At 40.8% G+C, this 14,005-nt stretch overlaps 1 protein-coding gene across 4 annotated transcripts in view; it reads left to right on the forward strand.

The window, feature by feature from the left end:
• Positions 1 to 14,005, forward strand: part of ckap5 (cytoskeleton associated protein 5) — a 38,718-nt gene that overhangs the window by 7,282 nt on the left and 17,431 nt on the right. For all 4 annotated transcript variants that reach the window (XM_084363649.1, XM_084363651.1, XM_084363650.1 and 1 more), the window contains exons 4-24: positions 997 to 1,203; positions 3,696 to 3,867; positions 3,968 to 4,100; positions 4,231 to 4,331; positions 4,594 to 4,707; positions 4,871 to 4,975; positions 6,154 to 6,243; positions 6,996 to 7,160; positions 7,503 to 7,631; positions 7,763 to 7,918; positions 8,086 to 8,187; positions 8,461 to 8,571; positions 9,213 to 9,305; positions 10,499 to 10,684; positions 10,836 to 10,930; positions 11,106 to 11,289; positions 11,477 to 11,619; positions 12,136 to 12,313; positions 13,012 to 13,125; positions 13,454 to 13,582; positions 13,706 to 13,900. In XM_084363649.1, coding sequence (XP_084219775.1) covers positions 997 to 1,203; positions 3,696 to 3,867; positions 3,968 to 4,100; positions 4,231 to 4,331; positions 4,594 to 4,707; positions 4,871 to 4,975; positions 6,154 to 6,243; positions 6,996 to 7,160; positions 7,503 to 7,631; positions 7,763 to 7,918; positions 8,086 to 8,187; positions 8,461 to 8,571; positions 9,213 to 9,305; positions 10,499 to 10,684; positions 10,836 to 10,930; positions 11,106 to 11,289; positions 11,477 to 11,619; positions 12,136 to 12,313; positions 13,012 to 13,125; positions 13,454 to 13,582; positions 13,706 to 13,900 — 2,902 coding nt within the window. The remainder of the gene's footprint in view (positions 1 to 996; positions 1,204 to 3,695; positions 3,868 to 3,967; positions 4,101 to 4,230; positions 4,332 to 4,593; positions 4,708 to 4,870; positions 4,976 to 6,153; positions 6,244 to 6,995; positions 7,161 to 7,502; positions 7,632 to 7,762; positions 7,919 to 8,085; positions 8,188 to 8,460; positions 8,572 to 9,212; positions 9,306 to 10,498; positions 10,685 to 10,835; positions 10,931 to 11,105; positions 11,290 to 11,476; positions 11,620 to 12,135; positions 12,314 to 13,011; positions 13,126 to 13,453; positions 13,583 to 13,705; positions 13,901 to 14,005) is intronic.

Here is a 14,005-nt window from a genome sequence, read left to right on the forward strand (position 1 = left end):
CCCCCCCAATTAGTGTAAGTGCAGTAAAGCAAATAATACACAATACACTGGTTCAACAAGCCTAAACATGTAGAGCAGGACTATGTCAGTCTGCTCTGTCCGCACAGCGCCCAGCTTGGTGTGTTACAAATGAGCCAAAAACAAAAGCTGCCTGTATGGGGTTGAACTGTTTCAATTAGGACTCCAAACTGTCCTCCTTCACCAGTAGATGGCCACCTGCAGGCAGTGAATCACCAGAGCAGAGGGAGGAGGACAGAGGACAGGAGGGATGACTGATACTGACTGATGTCTCTGTTCTTCATTCACTCTCTGTATTGTACAAGCCCCCATCAGTGAAAATATTTATTAGACTGACATTAGATTAGTTTGCAGTGAGATATTATTGAGTGTATATTGTGACGTTGCTGCTGTAAACATTACTCATTGCTACTCTAGAAATAACATTTAGTTTTATTTAAAATATAAATAAACTCCAATCCTGTTTTGGAAATAATGTATTTTTTATAATATTTTTTATAAATTATTTTTTAATGAAAAAAACAATTAGACACATGATTTTTGGTTGCATGTAAACCTGCATGAGCTGAGTCCCTATCTACTGAAGTAGACAGGGACTTATAAAGCAACCATCACTGTTTCTCTACTGGTCTGACAGGGAGGCAGGCTTCTTTGGAGAGTCATAGAGAATCTATACGAGGGTTGACATTTGACAACTTGACATTACCATCCTTCCTGGGTGATCTGATTACTAGTGTACAGTAGGGGTGGGTGATAAAGCCTTAAAATTATATCTTGAGATTTCAGGGAGATTTGAGATGTTGGTATTCATAATGATATATAAAAAAACCAAAAATAAACTGAATTGAAAATGTGTCCAGACATGTCTCGGTATAGTGACCCTTTTTAAAAAAGCACACATTGTTTATAAGACTGTGTCCATAAGTATGTGCAGTGTGTTCTGACTGGCTGTGTTTGTATGTTTGCCTTTGGCTACAGGACGACAGGGGAAGTGGTATCTGGCGTGGTGACCAAAGTGTTCAACCAGCCAAAGGCCCGAGCCAAGGAGCTGGGCACAGACATCTGTCTGATGTACATCGAGATAGAGAAAGCTGAGGTGGTTCAAGACGAGCTCCTCAAAGGACTGGACAACAAGAACCCCAAGATAGTGGTGTCCTGCATCGAGACACTCAGGAAGGCTCTCAGGTCAGTGCTGCTCTCTCTGAAAGTAAGGAACCATGTAGAGGTGTGCATCTTCACTGCCCCCACGATTCGATTCGATTACGATTCACCAGTCTACGATGTGATTCGATTCGATTATACGATGCATCTTGATGCATCTCGATGCATTATATCCTCAATTTTCTATATAACCACACATGGCTTTTTCATCAATTAACACAGTCAGATAAATGTGACCTCTTTATTTTGAAAGCTGCTTTTAAATGTCACATGTTTTGTTACATTAAGTTGTAAAGACAAATATAATTATAGGCCAAGCCTACCAACGTATGTGAAAATTTTAATTCCTCAAAAATAAAATGTTCTGTAAATTAAAGTGCAAAAAAATAAATGTTTCCACTATACAGCAACTCCAAGCGCACTCCCTGATCGTGGCAAACATGGGTATGGTAATGTGCCATTACCGTGAGATAGGACTCGGTCACCACAGAAGTCCATGAATCGCATGCGACTGCTACTCGCAAGCTTCCCTCATCGAATTCATCACCTGGGCTTTTGTTTCTCTGTACAACGCCGGCACAACCGTGTCTGCAATTGTTTGCCGAGATGGGATCTTGTACCGCGTTTCCCGGGTCTTAACCAGCTGGCGAAACCCGGCGTTCTTGACAACGCTATAAGGCCTTAAGTCCTTCGCTATGAAAGCTCCTACACACCGAGTTATCCTCTGGGCTCTCTCCGACTTGGATGTCAACTTTCTCACGGACTCATCGATCTTTGGCTGGGCTGGGTCAGTAGTTTTCTTTCCGTTGTGACCAGAGGCTAACATTAGCTCAGCGTGCCATCGGCTAATGTGGTTTCTCATATTAGTGGTGTTACCGAAGTATTTGATTTTAGCGTGGCAAGTTTTACAAATAGCATGGGTCTTGTCCAGTTGTCGTTGCATCCCAGGAATTTCATAAAAACCAAAATGTTCCCAGATGTTTTAAATTGTGTGGATTTTTTAATGTGCATCGGCTACCGCTACTGCCTTCCTCCGCCATGTTGGATGTTGTGTTTACTATGCTCGCGCGCATGTCCGTCCTTCACCCACAATGCAACTTGAACTTTACAACTTTATTGTCCGACAGAAACGGGAAACGCAACAACAATCGCCCATGTTTTATTTTGAATTGAAAAATCGATTATGTGACGTTACTGCATCGATTCAGAATCGTCCTATTAAGCATCTCGATGCATCTTTGAATCGATTATTTTCTGCACCCCTAGAACCATGCATAAACCACGTTTGACGCCTCAAATGTGTTTATTAAACATTGGTGAAAAAGATATGTATGTAATGGAGGCAGAATATTTTTACAGTGTGACAAACTTCAATGTCCAAAATGACATCATTGCACTAAAATGGTAAACTTCACTTAAATAATTGTAAATTACCCATTATTAAAAGCTGGAAGGCAAGTTGTGAACCATCATCTTCGAGGAAGAAATCTTAAATCAAATGGTAAAAAAATCAATTTAATAGTGAAAGTAAGAACATTTCCACACACACAATGTGAAGAGAACTCAAGGGATTGGGACTAAACAGCCTTGTAGGCCTAAAAAAAAACCACTTATCAGTGAGGCTAAATGGGGGAAATAAAGGCTTCAGTTTGCGAGGGAGCATAAAGATTGGATTGGACTGAAAAAGCCCACGTGGTCTGAGTCCAGATTTACCCTGTTTTTTTGTTTTTTTTAAGAGTGATGGGCACATCGGGGTAGGAAGAGAGGCAGATGGAGTGATGCACCCATCATGCCAAGTGCCTACCCTACAAGCTTTTGGGGGCAGTGTTATGATCTGGGGTTGATTCAGTTGGTCAGGTTTAGGTTCAGCAACGTTACGTGCCCAAAAGCTGAGGTCAGCTGACGACCTGAATATACTGAATGACCAGGTTTTTCTATCAATGGATCTTTTCTTCCCTGATGACACGGGCACATTCCAAGATGACAATGCCACAATTCATCGGGCTCAAACTGTGAAAGAGTGGTTCAGAGAGCATGAGACATCATTTTCACACATTGATGGCCACCACAGAGTCCAGACCTTAACCCCACTGAGAATCTTTGGGATGTGCTGGAGAAGGCTTTACGCAGCAGCCTGACTCTCCCATCATCAGTACAAGATCTTGGCGAAAAATTAATGCAACTCTGGACAGAAATAAATGTTGTGACATTGCATTAGCTTATCAAAACGATGCCACGGCGAATGGGTGCCGTACTCAATGCTAAAGGCAGAGTTCCACCCTTATTTAAAACGGAAGATTTTTCAGCCATAGGATTTTCTTTTTTAATTTCTTTGGTGTAATTGAAAACAATATTAAATGTGTGTAATATATGTGCATTAGTAATTCTTCTATCTTTAAATGTTATGGCACAGTTTTTACAGTATTGTCCAACAGTTGTACTGATGCTTTGTATATTAGTCTCCTGTCCATGATGCTAACTTTGTCACCTCTGGATCTGTCATTATCATTCCATAGTGAGTTTGGATCTAAGATCGTGACGTTGAAGCCGGTAGTGAAGATTTTATCCAAGCAGTTTGAGTCCAGAGAGAAGGCGGTGCGAGACGAAGCTAAGCTTCTTGCTGTTGAGATCTACAGATGGATCAGAGATGCTCTGAGACCTCCACTGCAAAACATTAACTCTGTACAGGTGGGGCACACTCATCATTGCACATACTCAATCTCCTTTTCATATTCAGCTTTCAGAATCAAGTTGCACTAACTAATGGCTGTTTGTTCTGTCTGTGTAGCTGAAGGAGCTAGAAGAGGAGTGGGTGAAGCTGCCTTCATCTCCTCCCAAGCAAACCCGGTTCCTGCGCTCACAGCAGGACCTGAAGGCAAAGTTTGAACAGCATCAAGCCCAAGGAGGAGAACAGTCTGATGGTAGGTTTAGCTACAGCGCAAACTGCTAACAAATCATTCATGCAATACTTAGTATTGTTGCTTTCCTTTTAAATTAGAGGAGTTGTAGAGTCATGATCCAGTGCCATCTCTCTTTCTGTTTGTCTTTCAGGAGAGGATGAGGCTGATACAGTGGCAGCAGTGGATGCTTATGAACTGCTGGAAGCTGTGGAGATTCTGTCCAAGATGCCCAAAGACTTCTTTGAGAAAATAGTAAGATCATTTAACTGTGTAGAATTCTTGGCACACTTCATGTCTCTGGATTGGTTTCTAACTGGCCAAACCTCCTCTTGGATAGCCTCTCAAGGTATCCAATTAGAAAAGTCTGATTGACTTAGTTAATTTAGTTTCTACAACTGAAACACTCTTTATTAGAACATGATGGGTGTGATATATTTTAGTTCTGGTAATGAATTTTTCAGTGTAATGGCAACCTAAATGTTGCAGTATGTGACGTTTCTCTCTCTTTCTGCAGGAAGCTAAAAAGTGGCAGGAGAGGAAAGAAGCTCTGGAGGCTGTAGAGGCACTGACCAAGAATCCCAAACTAGAGAATGGAGACTATGGAGACCTTGTCAGAGCACTGAAGAAGGTGAAATACTTTACTACATTTAGACAGTCTTATCTGGAAGTAGGTTATAGGGAACTAATCAGGGACATATAAGATGAATCATCAAAACTTGTCTTTATAAATAAAGTTCAGTCTAATAAGACTGGTGACTCGACGCAGTACGCTTACTAGTTTTCTGTTCCAGGTTGTGGGGAAAGATGCCAATGTGATGTTGGTGTCAGTGGCAGCTAAATGTCTTGCTGGGTTGGCCACCGGTCTCAGGAAGAAGTTTGGAACATATGCAGGACAAGTAAGTTCAAGGAATCTCTTTATATTTTGACAACAACTTTGTTACTTTTTTTAAATGGCATGTGTATAAGCACATAAAACCATACTTGTAGACTCCCCTGATTTTCCTGGGAGGCTCTGTTTTTTATTCCCCTCTCCCAATTTTATCCGGAATCACAATTCTCCTGTGTTGCTCCTGATTTATTTACTCTGTTTCTGGCACTGTACAGCATGTAGGCTACTGTACTGTTGCGCCTCATCCTCCTCAGTTAGTGAGAGACTGATTTTAAAATAGAAAGGAGACAAAATACGCACATTTAAGACATTCTTGTAAGAAGAATTCCTGTTTCTTACGGAAAGTTTTAAAGGAAAAGTGCATGCATTTTGAAAAGAAACTGCATCAGTTTCAGAAAGGGTTGCAGCAGCATCCATCACCATTGAGAGGCTGTCAAACATAGGCCTGTGATGTGCACACACTCTTAAAATTAAATGTATTTAACAAGAAAATCTGTTGCAGTGGACTTATCATTATTTTTTTTTTATTCTTTAAAAGTCACCGGAATGCATGAAACAAAGTGTCTGACAGTCCTCTCCAAGAAAAATATAATTCAGACACCCCACTTTGGCTTTGTCATCCTCCCTTTTTTCTAGTTCTGAAGGTTGGCAAATCATTTTCTTCATTTCCATTGATGGCTACAGAGACATTTTCACAACTCTTTATTTTTTTGCATGGAGGATCATTCCAGACCATAGGAAGACAAACTGCGATTAAATAATGTTTGTGCATGTTTGTGTTCATTTGTTTGATATTTATATAATCTGAATGTATGCATTTCCTTTTTTAATGTATAGAGAGCAATAAAATGAAGAGACTGGTTATTTCTTACACACATTCGCCCTGCAAAATGCTGGTGCTGTATTCATGTATGGGGTAAATGGTTGTGGTCATTAGTTAAGTGCTTGAACTTGATAACACATTGAAGACGGGTCTTGGGGATTATTTGATTAAGAAGGTGTTATTCATCATTTCAGCAGATTTAACTAAAACAAATCAATGAGTTACCACAGCTGATTTTCTATGATCAGAATTGACATTGTATGAGATAAAGGCTTTGCTCAGATGAAAAAACAATTGAATGACAATACTATTCTATCTTTCGAAGTCACTCATCACTAAACTGGGGCTCTTTGTGTATGTAGGTGGTTCCAACTATTCTGGAGAAGTTTAAGGAGAAGAAGCCTCAGGTTGTCCAGTCCCTGCAGGAGGCTATTGATGCCATCTTCCTCACTGTAAGTATAGTCTTAATAATTCCATTAAATATTTAGTGGTGAGCAATGAAATGTGATGAGCATTAATGGAAAAAGTAGCCACTGTGACGAAAACCAGCTCAGGAAAGGCAAGAACACAAAGTCTGTGACGATGTTCTCCAGTCTCCACCCCTTCAGTTTGTGGCTTCTTCTGGATGTGGACTTCAATCTCAAACAGGCCATTTGACATAGAATGGAGAAAATAACTGCAGACTAATTCGTATGGAAAGTATTTATTAGTTGCAGCTCCAGCAATTATTAATAAGGTTTGGTAAGAGTTAAAGATCTCCTTAACTATGCCTGTTGAAAGGCTGGCTTTTCTCAGCACTGGTGCCCCGTGTTTGCTCATGGGCCTCTTGAATTAGAGCTGGTCCAGATTACTTACTAAAGTCTTATTTATTTTTCCAAAAGCATTCTTCAGTTGTAGGGCCGGGCAATATATCGATATTAAATGGTTATCATAAGTGCTTCCTGGTTTTGAAGGTTGCATTGCAGTAAGTGATTTCATTTCATCTCACCAGTGTTCTACTTGTTCTTATTATACTTGCATTTACCAAGTAATTATCTCCACTTTACTGATAATTATTTAACAAAATATAGAGAGATTGTTCCATGTGCGCCTGTGTGACACCTGCACTGCTACAACTCCATCCAAGGGGAAACACTGAGCGGACACTCAAAATAACTTTGATAGATGGATTGTCATATTTTTATGATATCATGTCTTTTTCCAGACCACTCTCCAGAACCTGTCCGACGACATTCTGGCTGTGATGGACAATAAGAACCCTTCTATTAAGCAGCAGGCCTCTCTGTTTTTGGCTCGCTCCTTCAGACACTGTACACAGGCCACGCTGCCAAAGAGCGTCCTCAAACCCCTCTGTGCTGCTCTCATCAAGGTACACACACCCGGCTGGAAACTTCCTCACTTTTACTTTCCTAATACTGCACATGATCAGAGCACACCAGTTGTTTCTTATTGTAGAATCAGCACTGTAGTACTGTAACATGAGTAGTAGGTAATGTACTAATACTACCATTGATATGTATAATATGTAAGAGCCCATTGTTGCTCCCTGCTAACCAATGATTGTCATCAAACTGGGACATTAGAAAACATTGCTGGGTGTAAGATGATTTCAGGTGGTTTATCAAATCCTCAAAAAGAGTTGGAAGGACACTTGGCTCCTATTTTTAAATGTCATCTTTAATGTGTATTTGTACTTTTCTTACCATCTCAGCAAGTAAACGACTCAGCTCCAGAGGTGCGTGACGCTGCCTTTGAAGCTTTGGGGACAGCCATGAAAGTAGTGGGAGAGAAGGCTGTGAACCCTTTCCTGGCTGACTTGGACAAACTCAAACTGGATAAGGTAAGGATCTGTAGAAGGATAAAAGGAGCGGAAACGCCCATCAGCTAGGATCAATTCAAACCAGCAGAAAGCTCCCATGTTTATTGTCATTTCTTGCTAACCACTTAGTGTCTTGTGTCCTATGCTAATAGATAAAGGAGTGTGCTGACAAAGTGGAGCTTCCTGGAGGCAAAAAAGGTGGTGGTAAAATGGTGGAGAAGAAGCCAGCAGCTAAAGCTCCTCCTGCTGCTGAACCACCACACAAATCCACTGCCCCACCCAGGAAGACCCAGTCTGCTGCCAGCAAGGTATACTCACATCAATGCACATATAAAAAAAAAACCCAAAGTGAATTAAAAACAGTTAATGAATGAATTCATTACCTGGCTGTACCCCAGTTTTACTAGGTTCAGGAAACTGGTGACATCCGCTGTCCACAGTTGTACTTGAAGTGTTTTGTGTTTGTTTTGTGCAGCCTTCAGCAGGTCAATCTAAGAAAGGCAAACCGGCCTCTGCAGCTGGTGGAAAAAGCAAGAAGACCCCGGACAGTAAAGAAGTCACAGAGAGTGAACTGTCTGTAAGTCTGTGTGCAAACATTTGTCTTTGAGTTCAAGCCTTAGTCAAAAGGTGTGTCATAATACCAGTGGTGGATGCAGTTTAGTCTTCATGCGTTCTATGACAACATACTTCAGTGATGACCGATCTTCCATCTAAATCCTGACTTTTCTTTATACAGATAAATTGTTTCAGTATCATTTGCTTCCAAACCACTATGGCTCTCAGGGGGGAGTATGTTACATGCATTGTAATACAGTATGTGATTATTTCCATGTGTGTCCTGTCATGTCAGACTGAGGTGAGTGAGGAGCTGGCAGGAGGTGTACTTCCTGCCTCCTGTTTACAGCAGCTGGACTCAGCCAACTGGAAGGAGAGACTGGCTAGTATGGAAGAGTTCCAGAGGGTAATGTCCATTTCTTTTTATTTTCTATCTGTGTGCATAAAAGCAGTGGTGTCTGCATCTCCTGCAATCGTTTTGACAAAACACGAATAGATAGATAGTTGTTGTTTGAGAGCTGCATCAATAAGTCTGCTACAAGGAACCTGCATTTTTTTGTAGATTATGGCACCCCGTGTGGACAAAAGATGAAACTGGTGAAACAAAGTGAACTTTGTTGTAGTTGTAGTGGCGTATCACCAGGCTACAGGGCAGTTTCTTTGCTCATGCTGTGAGACTCCTAAATTCATCCTCAGCACTTCACCATAAATAGTTTTAGAATTTTATGATGTATCCAGCGGAACAATAACTATTCAGGAAAAAAAACGTCTTATTTGCTTATATAGTTGCTTTGGTTGAATAAAACAAGACATTTAAATCCTTCAGCCTTCGGATATTATGTGCATTTCTCTCCATTTTTAATAGACAAAATTATCAATCAAGAAAATGAATGTGCATTGCAGCCCAACACTGAATATTGACAGTTTTTGTTATGAAATTAGCAGCCCATCTTGATTGAAGCCTATTGATACTTCAAACTGCATGTTTGTCATTGAAAGACTTGATGTGTGAGAAATGTTAATATCTGCTTGCATGTATGCTTCTAGGCTGTTGAGACCATGGACACAGCTGTGATGCCCTGCCAGGCCTTAGTCAGGATGTTGGCCAAGAAACCAGGCTGGAAGGAGACCAACTTCCAGGTAACTGTCTCCTTACAGCAGCTGATATTTCAAATGAACGTAGCTTTATAGGCATTGGAAACCAAAGTTTAGCAACTCTTTGTCAAACTGGTGAAGTTGTTTGGAGCCAGATCAAGGCCAAAAAATGTGATTGAGAAAATAAGATTTTAAACTAAAAAGTTAACGTTTTGATATAATTCTGATATTCTTTTGAATAAATTATATATTTTCAATTTTCAATTTTTCAGATCTTATTTTTTGCTTTCAAATACATTTTTTTTGGTTTCAGATTGTTTTATTATTATTTTTTCACTTTTTAGATCCTATTTTTTCTGTTAATGGATGTTACGCACCTTTAAAAAACTTATACTTATTATTGCACTGGCACTGACTGAAACACAGATGCTAACAAAGACAATTTAAGACTAAAGTTTGAGCTAGACATTTTAAGGACCGTAACATCCATTAACAACAGCTAACAGCATACAGCTAGTTAATGCTAACCTTATGCTTAGCTAACCGCTTTGACAAACTCCTCACATAAAGATGTCTTTCTGTATCTTCCTATGTTTCAAAAATGACCCAGCATTACAATATTTATATATATTTATATATGATCATTTTCCACAGTACCTCGTCTAAAAATGTCTTACCTGTGCGCCTGCACCAGCAGGTTGTCCTGGTGAGGAGGACGCCGATACTGCGTTCACAGGCTTATGTGCAAATGGGAAACGCATTCTTTAAAGCATGGCTGTTAAACTTCACAATCTGGCATATATTACTGCTCTTATATATTGATAATTATTAAGAGATCTGAATCCGAAAACATAAAATCTACAACTGAAATAAGACCTCAAATATGAAATTATACTTAAGTGTAAATTAAGAATAAATGTATTCAGAAGAATATCAGAATTAATTCAAAATCATATTTAAATTTTTATAATTCAAGATCTGTACTTTTAGTTTTTCACTCAATTTTTTTTTTTTTTCAAATTAACAAACCATTTGGCCTTCATCTGGCTCCATAAAGTTGTGCTCACTAACAGATAAGAAATAAATGGATGTCTTATCCAATAAAGTCTTCACTTTTAGCTAGGTCTTAAACATTCCTCCACCGGTACAGCCTTCACGATGGCGGATGACACCCCTCTCTGGGTCATGCAAGAGGCCGCATCCATTCTAATGTTGTGGTTATGTCTCTCTTGGTGCAGGTGATGCAGATGAAGCTGCACATTGTGGCTCTTATATGTAGAAGAGGACAGTTTTCAAAGACATCAGCCTCTGTGGTTTTGGACGGCTTGGTGGATAAGGTCGGAGATGTCAAGTGTGGTGGAAACGCGAAAGAGGGACTGACTGCTATCGGAGAGGCCTGCTCCCTACCATGGACTGCAGAGCAGGTTTGTAGCCCATTTCTTTAGACAGAAGACAGCTACTTGACATTGCTGATATAGAACTTGAAAAGCTATTTTTACCCCAAAGAAAGATCCTAAGGAGTGGATGTTGATGATGGATATACTGTATTTCAAATGTTTGTATTTCATTTGTCAGGTTGTGTCTATGGCGTTTGCACAGAAGAACCCCAAAAACCAGGCAGAGACTCTCAACTGGCTGGCTAATGCTATGAAGGAGTTTGGCTTTGCTGGGTAATTACTGAAGTATTAAAAAAAGTCAAGGCTTTGTCCTTTATTATACATACTTAATTACATTTTTAATAAGGCATTAACTCCAAGTGATACATTTTGATGGAAAAAAGTAAGCAGTTTGTGAAGGCTAAAGCTGTTGGCGCACCGGTTGACCTTTGACCTCCCCTCTCTCTAGTATCAATGTGAAGGGTTTCATCAACAACGTGAAGACGGCTCTGGGAGCGACTAATCCTGCTGTTCGGACGGCTGCCATCACCCTGCTGGGAGTCATGTTCCTCTACATGGGAGCTCCGCTGCGCATGTTCTTTGAAGACGAGAAGCCTGCGCTCCTCTCACAGATAGATGCCGAGTTTGAGAAGGTAGGAACTTAAGTCAGGTAATAGGAGCGAAAAGGTTTTTTATTTTCAGTTATACTGATAAAGAAAACGGCCAAAAGCCAAGAAAGCTGTTGGCCTCTCGCCACTTGGTTATCCTGACAGTGAGTTATGTCGAGGGAATGGAACTTGAAAAGGAGGAGATATGTATTTATGTGTGTGTCCCTCACAGATGCAGGGTCAGTCTCCGCCAGCTCCAATCCGATGCACCAAGAAGGCCGCAGCGGCGGAGGAGGAGGGGGATGATGGAGAGGAGCAGGAGGAAGATGGAGGAGGACAGGACATCATGGACCTACTGCCCAGAACAGATATCTGGTAACAAGACAGTGACTGTGTGACACAGCATCTCAGTCCACCTGCATACATACAGTGTTTATCTGCTGATTAATCAGCTATCTGCTTTGTCTGGCTTTAAACTATTGTTTGTTATATAGCTATCTGTCAACCTTCAATGTTTCCAGCTGATAACGGTGCGCAACACTTAGAAGAGGAGTAAAACACTTTGTTTGCAAGGAAAGCTACATAACAATTCAATGTACAATGTACTGTACTTCCAATTTTCAGTTTTCTATTCAGTTCCATTTTAATTAGTTTTTTAATCCATTTTTAAGGTCATATCATATTCATCTTGGAATTAGCAGGATTAAAAAGGATTGTTCAATCTGGACAAGTCTTGTTTCAGCCTAGGCCCAGCACACAAGTCCAAGTCAAAAGAGTCCTGTTCCAAGACTAAGGTGGCTCTGACTGACTGACTGACTGTTTGTATTTATCTGCACAACATTGTACCTGATTTCTCTCCCTCGTCCTCTCGTGTTTTTCCTCCCTTTTTAGTGACAAGATCACATCCGATCTGGTGTCTAAAATTGAGGACAAGAACTGGAAGATCAGGAAGGAGGGTCTGGATGAGACTGCTGCCGTCATCTCTGAGGCCAAGTTCATCACAGCCAACATCGGCGGAGAGCTTCCACTGGCCCTGAAAGGACGACTTGGGGATTCCAACAAGATCCTGGTTAGTTAGAGAGCACATCTGTCCTGGCTGTGGAGCTCAAGGCTGCACTGCAAACTTCTGCACAGCTTCATTTAACATGAAACAACATTGTGTGTAGACAGTTGAAAGGGTAGGCCTTCAGTCAACATATTGTCACTGGTTTCATCTGATTGTCACCAGTAAAGCAACTTTCATTTTACTTTGAACTCTCCTTTGGTTAAGTGGCTTTGTTTGGATGAGTCCACAACAACTGAACGAAGCTTGCACTGACATTTCTGTGAACATTTCCACGCCATGTTAAGGAAAAGGCTCGCTCCTGCACTTAATCTCTGAACAATTAAGTAAATGGCTGCTCGTATGTCTTTGTTTGTAAATTCTAGTTTGCTTCAAATTTAGGCCACAATAAAGCAGGAACAATGGAGGGCATTGCTTTTGATTATTAAATCTGGATTATGGGTTGTATTTTGCTATAAGTTTCTGCTTGTTTAATACTTCAGACTAAAGATGTATTTAAAATGATTTTATGACGCTGAAGTGTAACTTTCAAGTTTCTTCGTAACATTAGAAAGATAGATCAACGGGTCTGTCGGCAGGATATTTTCTGTTGCAACGAAATGGGCCAACTTTGTTTTAGCTGAGAGAAGGACTTAAGGATAACTTTTCACAATAATGGGATTTAAAAATGTAAGTTAAAATAAGTGTTCTGTTGTGGTTTGTAGGTCCAGCAGACCCTGACCATCCTGCAGCAGCTGGCTACAGCCATGGGTCCTGGACTCAAGCAGCATGTTAAAGCACTGGGAATCCCTATTATCACTGTACTTGGAGACAGCAAGGTACTGGACACAAACACTCACATTAGAAACACAATACCTGCAGTAAGATACCTGTGTTTACACTGTGTTATGTGACAGCAAAGTCTGGAAAGCTGTTCTCTCAAATGAACAGGAATCAGGTCTGGGCGCGTTACCCTTTCACACAGCACACAATAGGAGACTGTTCGTCAGATTTGTTCTCACTACTGGAAAATACTCTGTTTGGTTTTGTTGAGGGGTGGCACCTGGGTAAAACATCTAGGAGGAGGACTCATTGGAAATGATGACTGTTTTTGTGTTTATCAATACTGTGTGGTGTTGACTGACATGTGTCTTTGTTCCTACAAAGCCTAATGTAAGGACGGCTGCCATGACCACCTTGCAGGCCTGGGTGGAGCAGACTGGGATGAAGGACTGGCTAGAAGGAGAAGACCTGTCAGAGGAGCTGAAGAGAGAGAATCCCTTCCTACGGCAGGAGGTACACACAGATGCACATCCTCTTCCTGCTTATTCAGGAAATATACTTTCCAATTTTTTGTTCCCTCTGAAATCCTAGTACACATGACACTGATCAAAGACACCTGTCCTGCTTCATCACCAGTTGCTAGGTTGGTTAGCAGAGAAGCTGCCGAACATGAGAACAGTACCTGGTGATCTGATGCTGTGTGTCCCTTATCTCTACACCTGCCTGGAAGACAGAAATGGAGACGTGAGAAAGAAAGCCCAGGAAGCCCTGCCCACCTTCATGATGCACCTAGGCTACGACAAGATGAGCAAGGCTACAGGGAAACTCAAAGTACTCAACCAATGGATATGTGCTATGACCAACAAATTAAATGTTTAGAGCCTGGCCCCAGGCTTTGTATGTGGCTGTCTTTTTTCAATAATGATAATAATAATA

This window comes from Pagrus pagrus (assembly GCF_965226575.1).
Source record: "Pagrus pagrus genome assembly, chromosome: 10".
NCBI lineage: Eukaryota > Metazoa > Chordata > Actinopteri > Spariformes > Sparidae > Pagrus > Pagrus pagrus.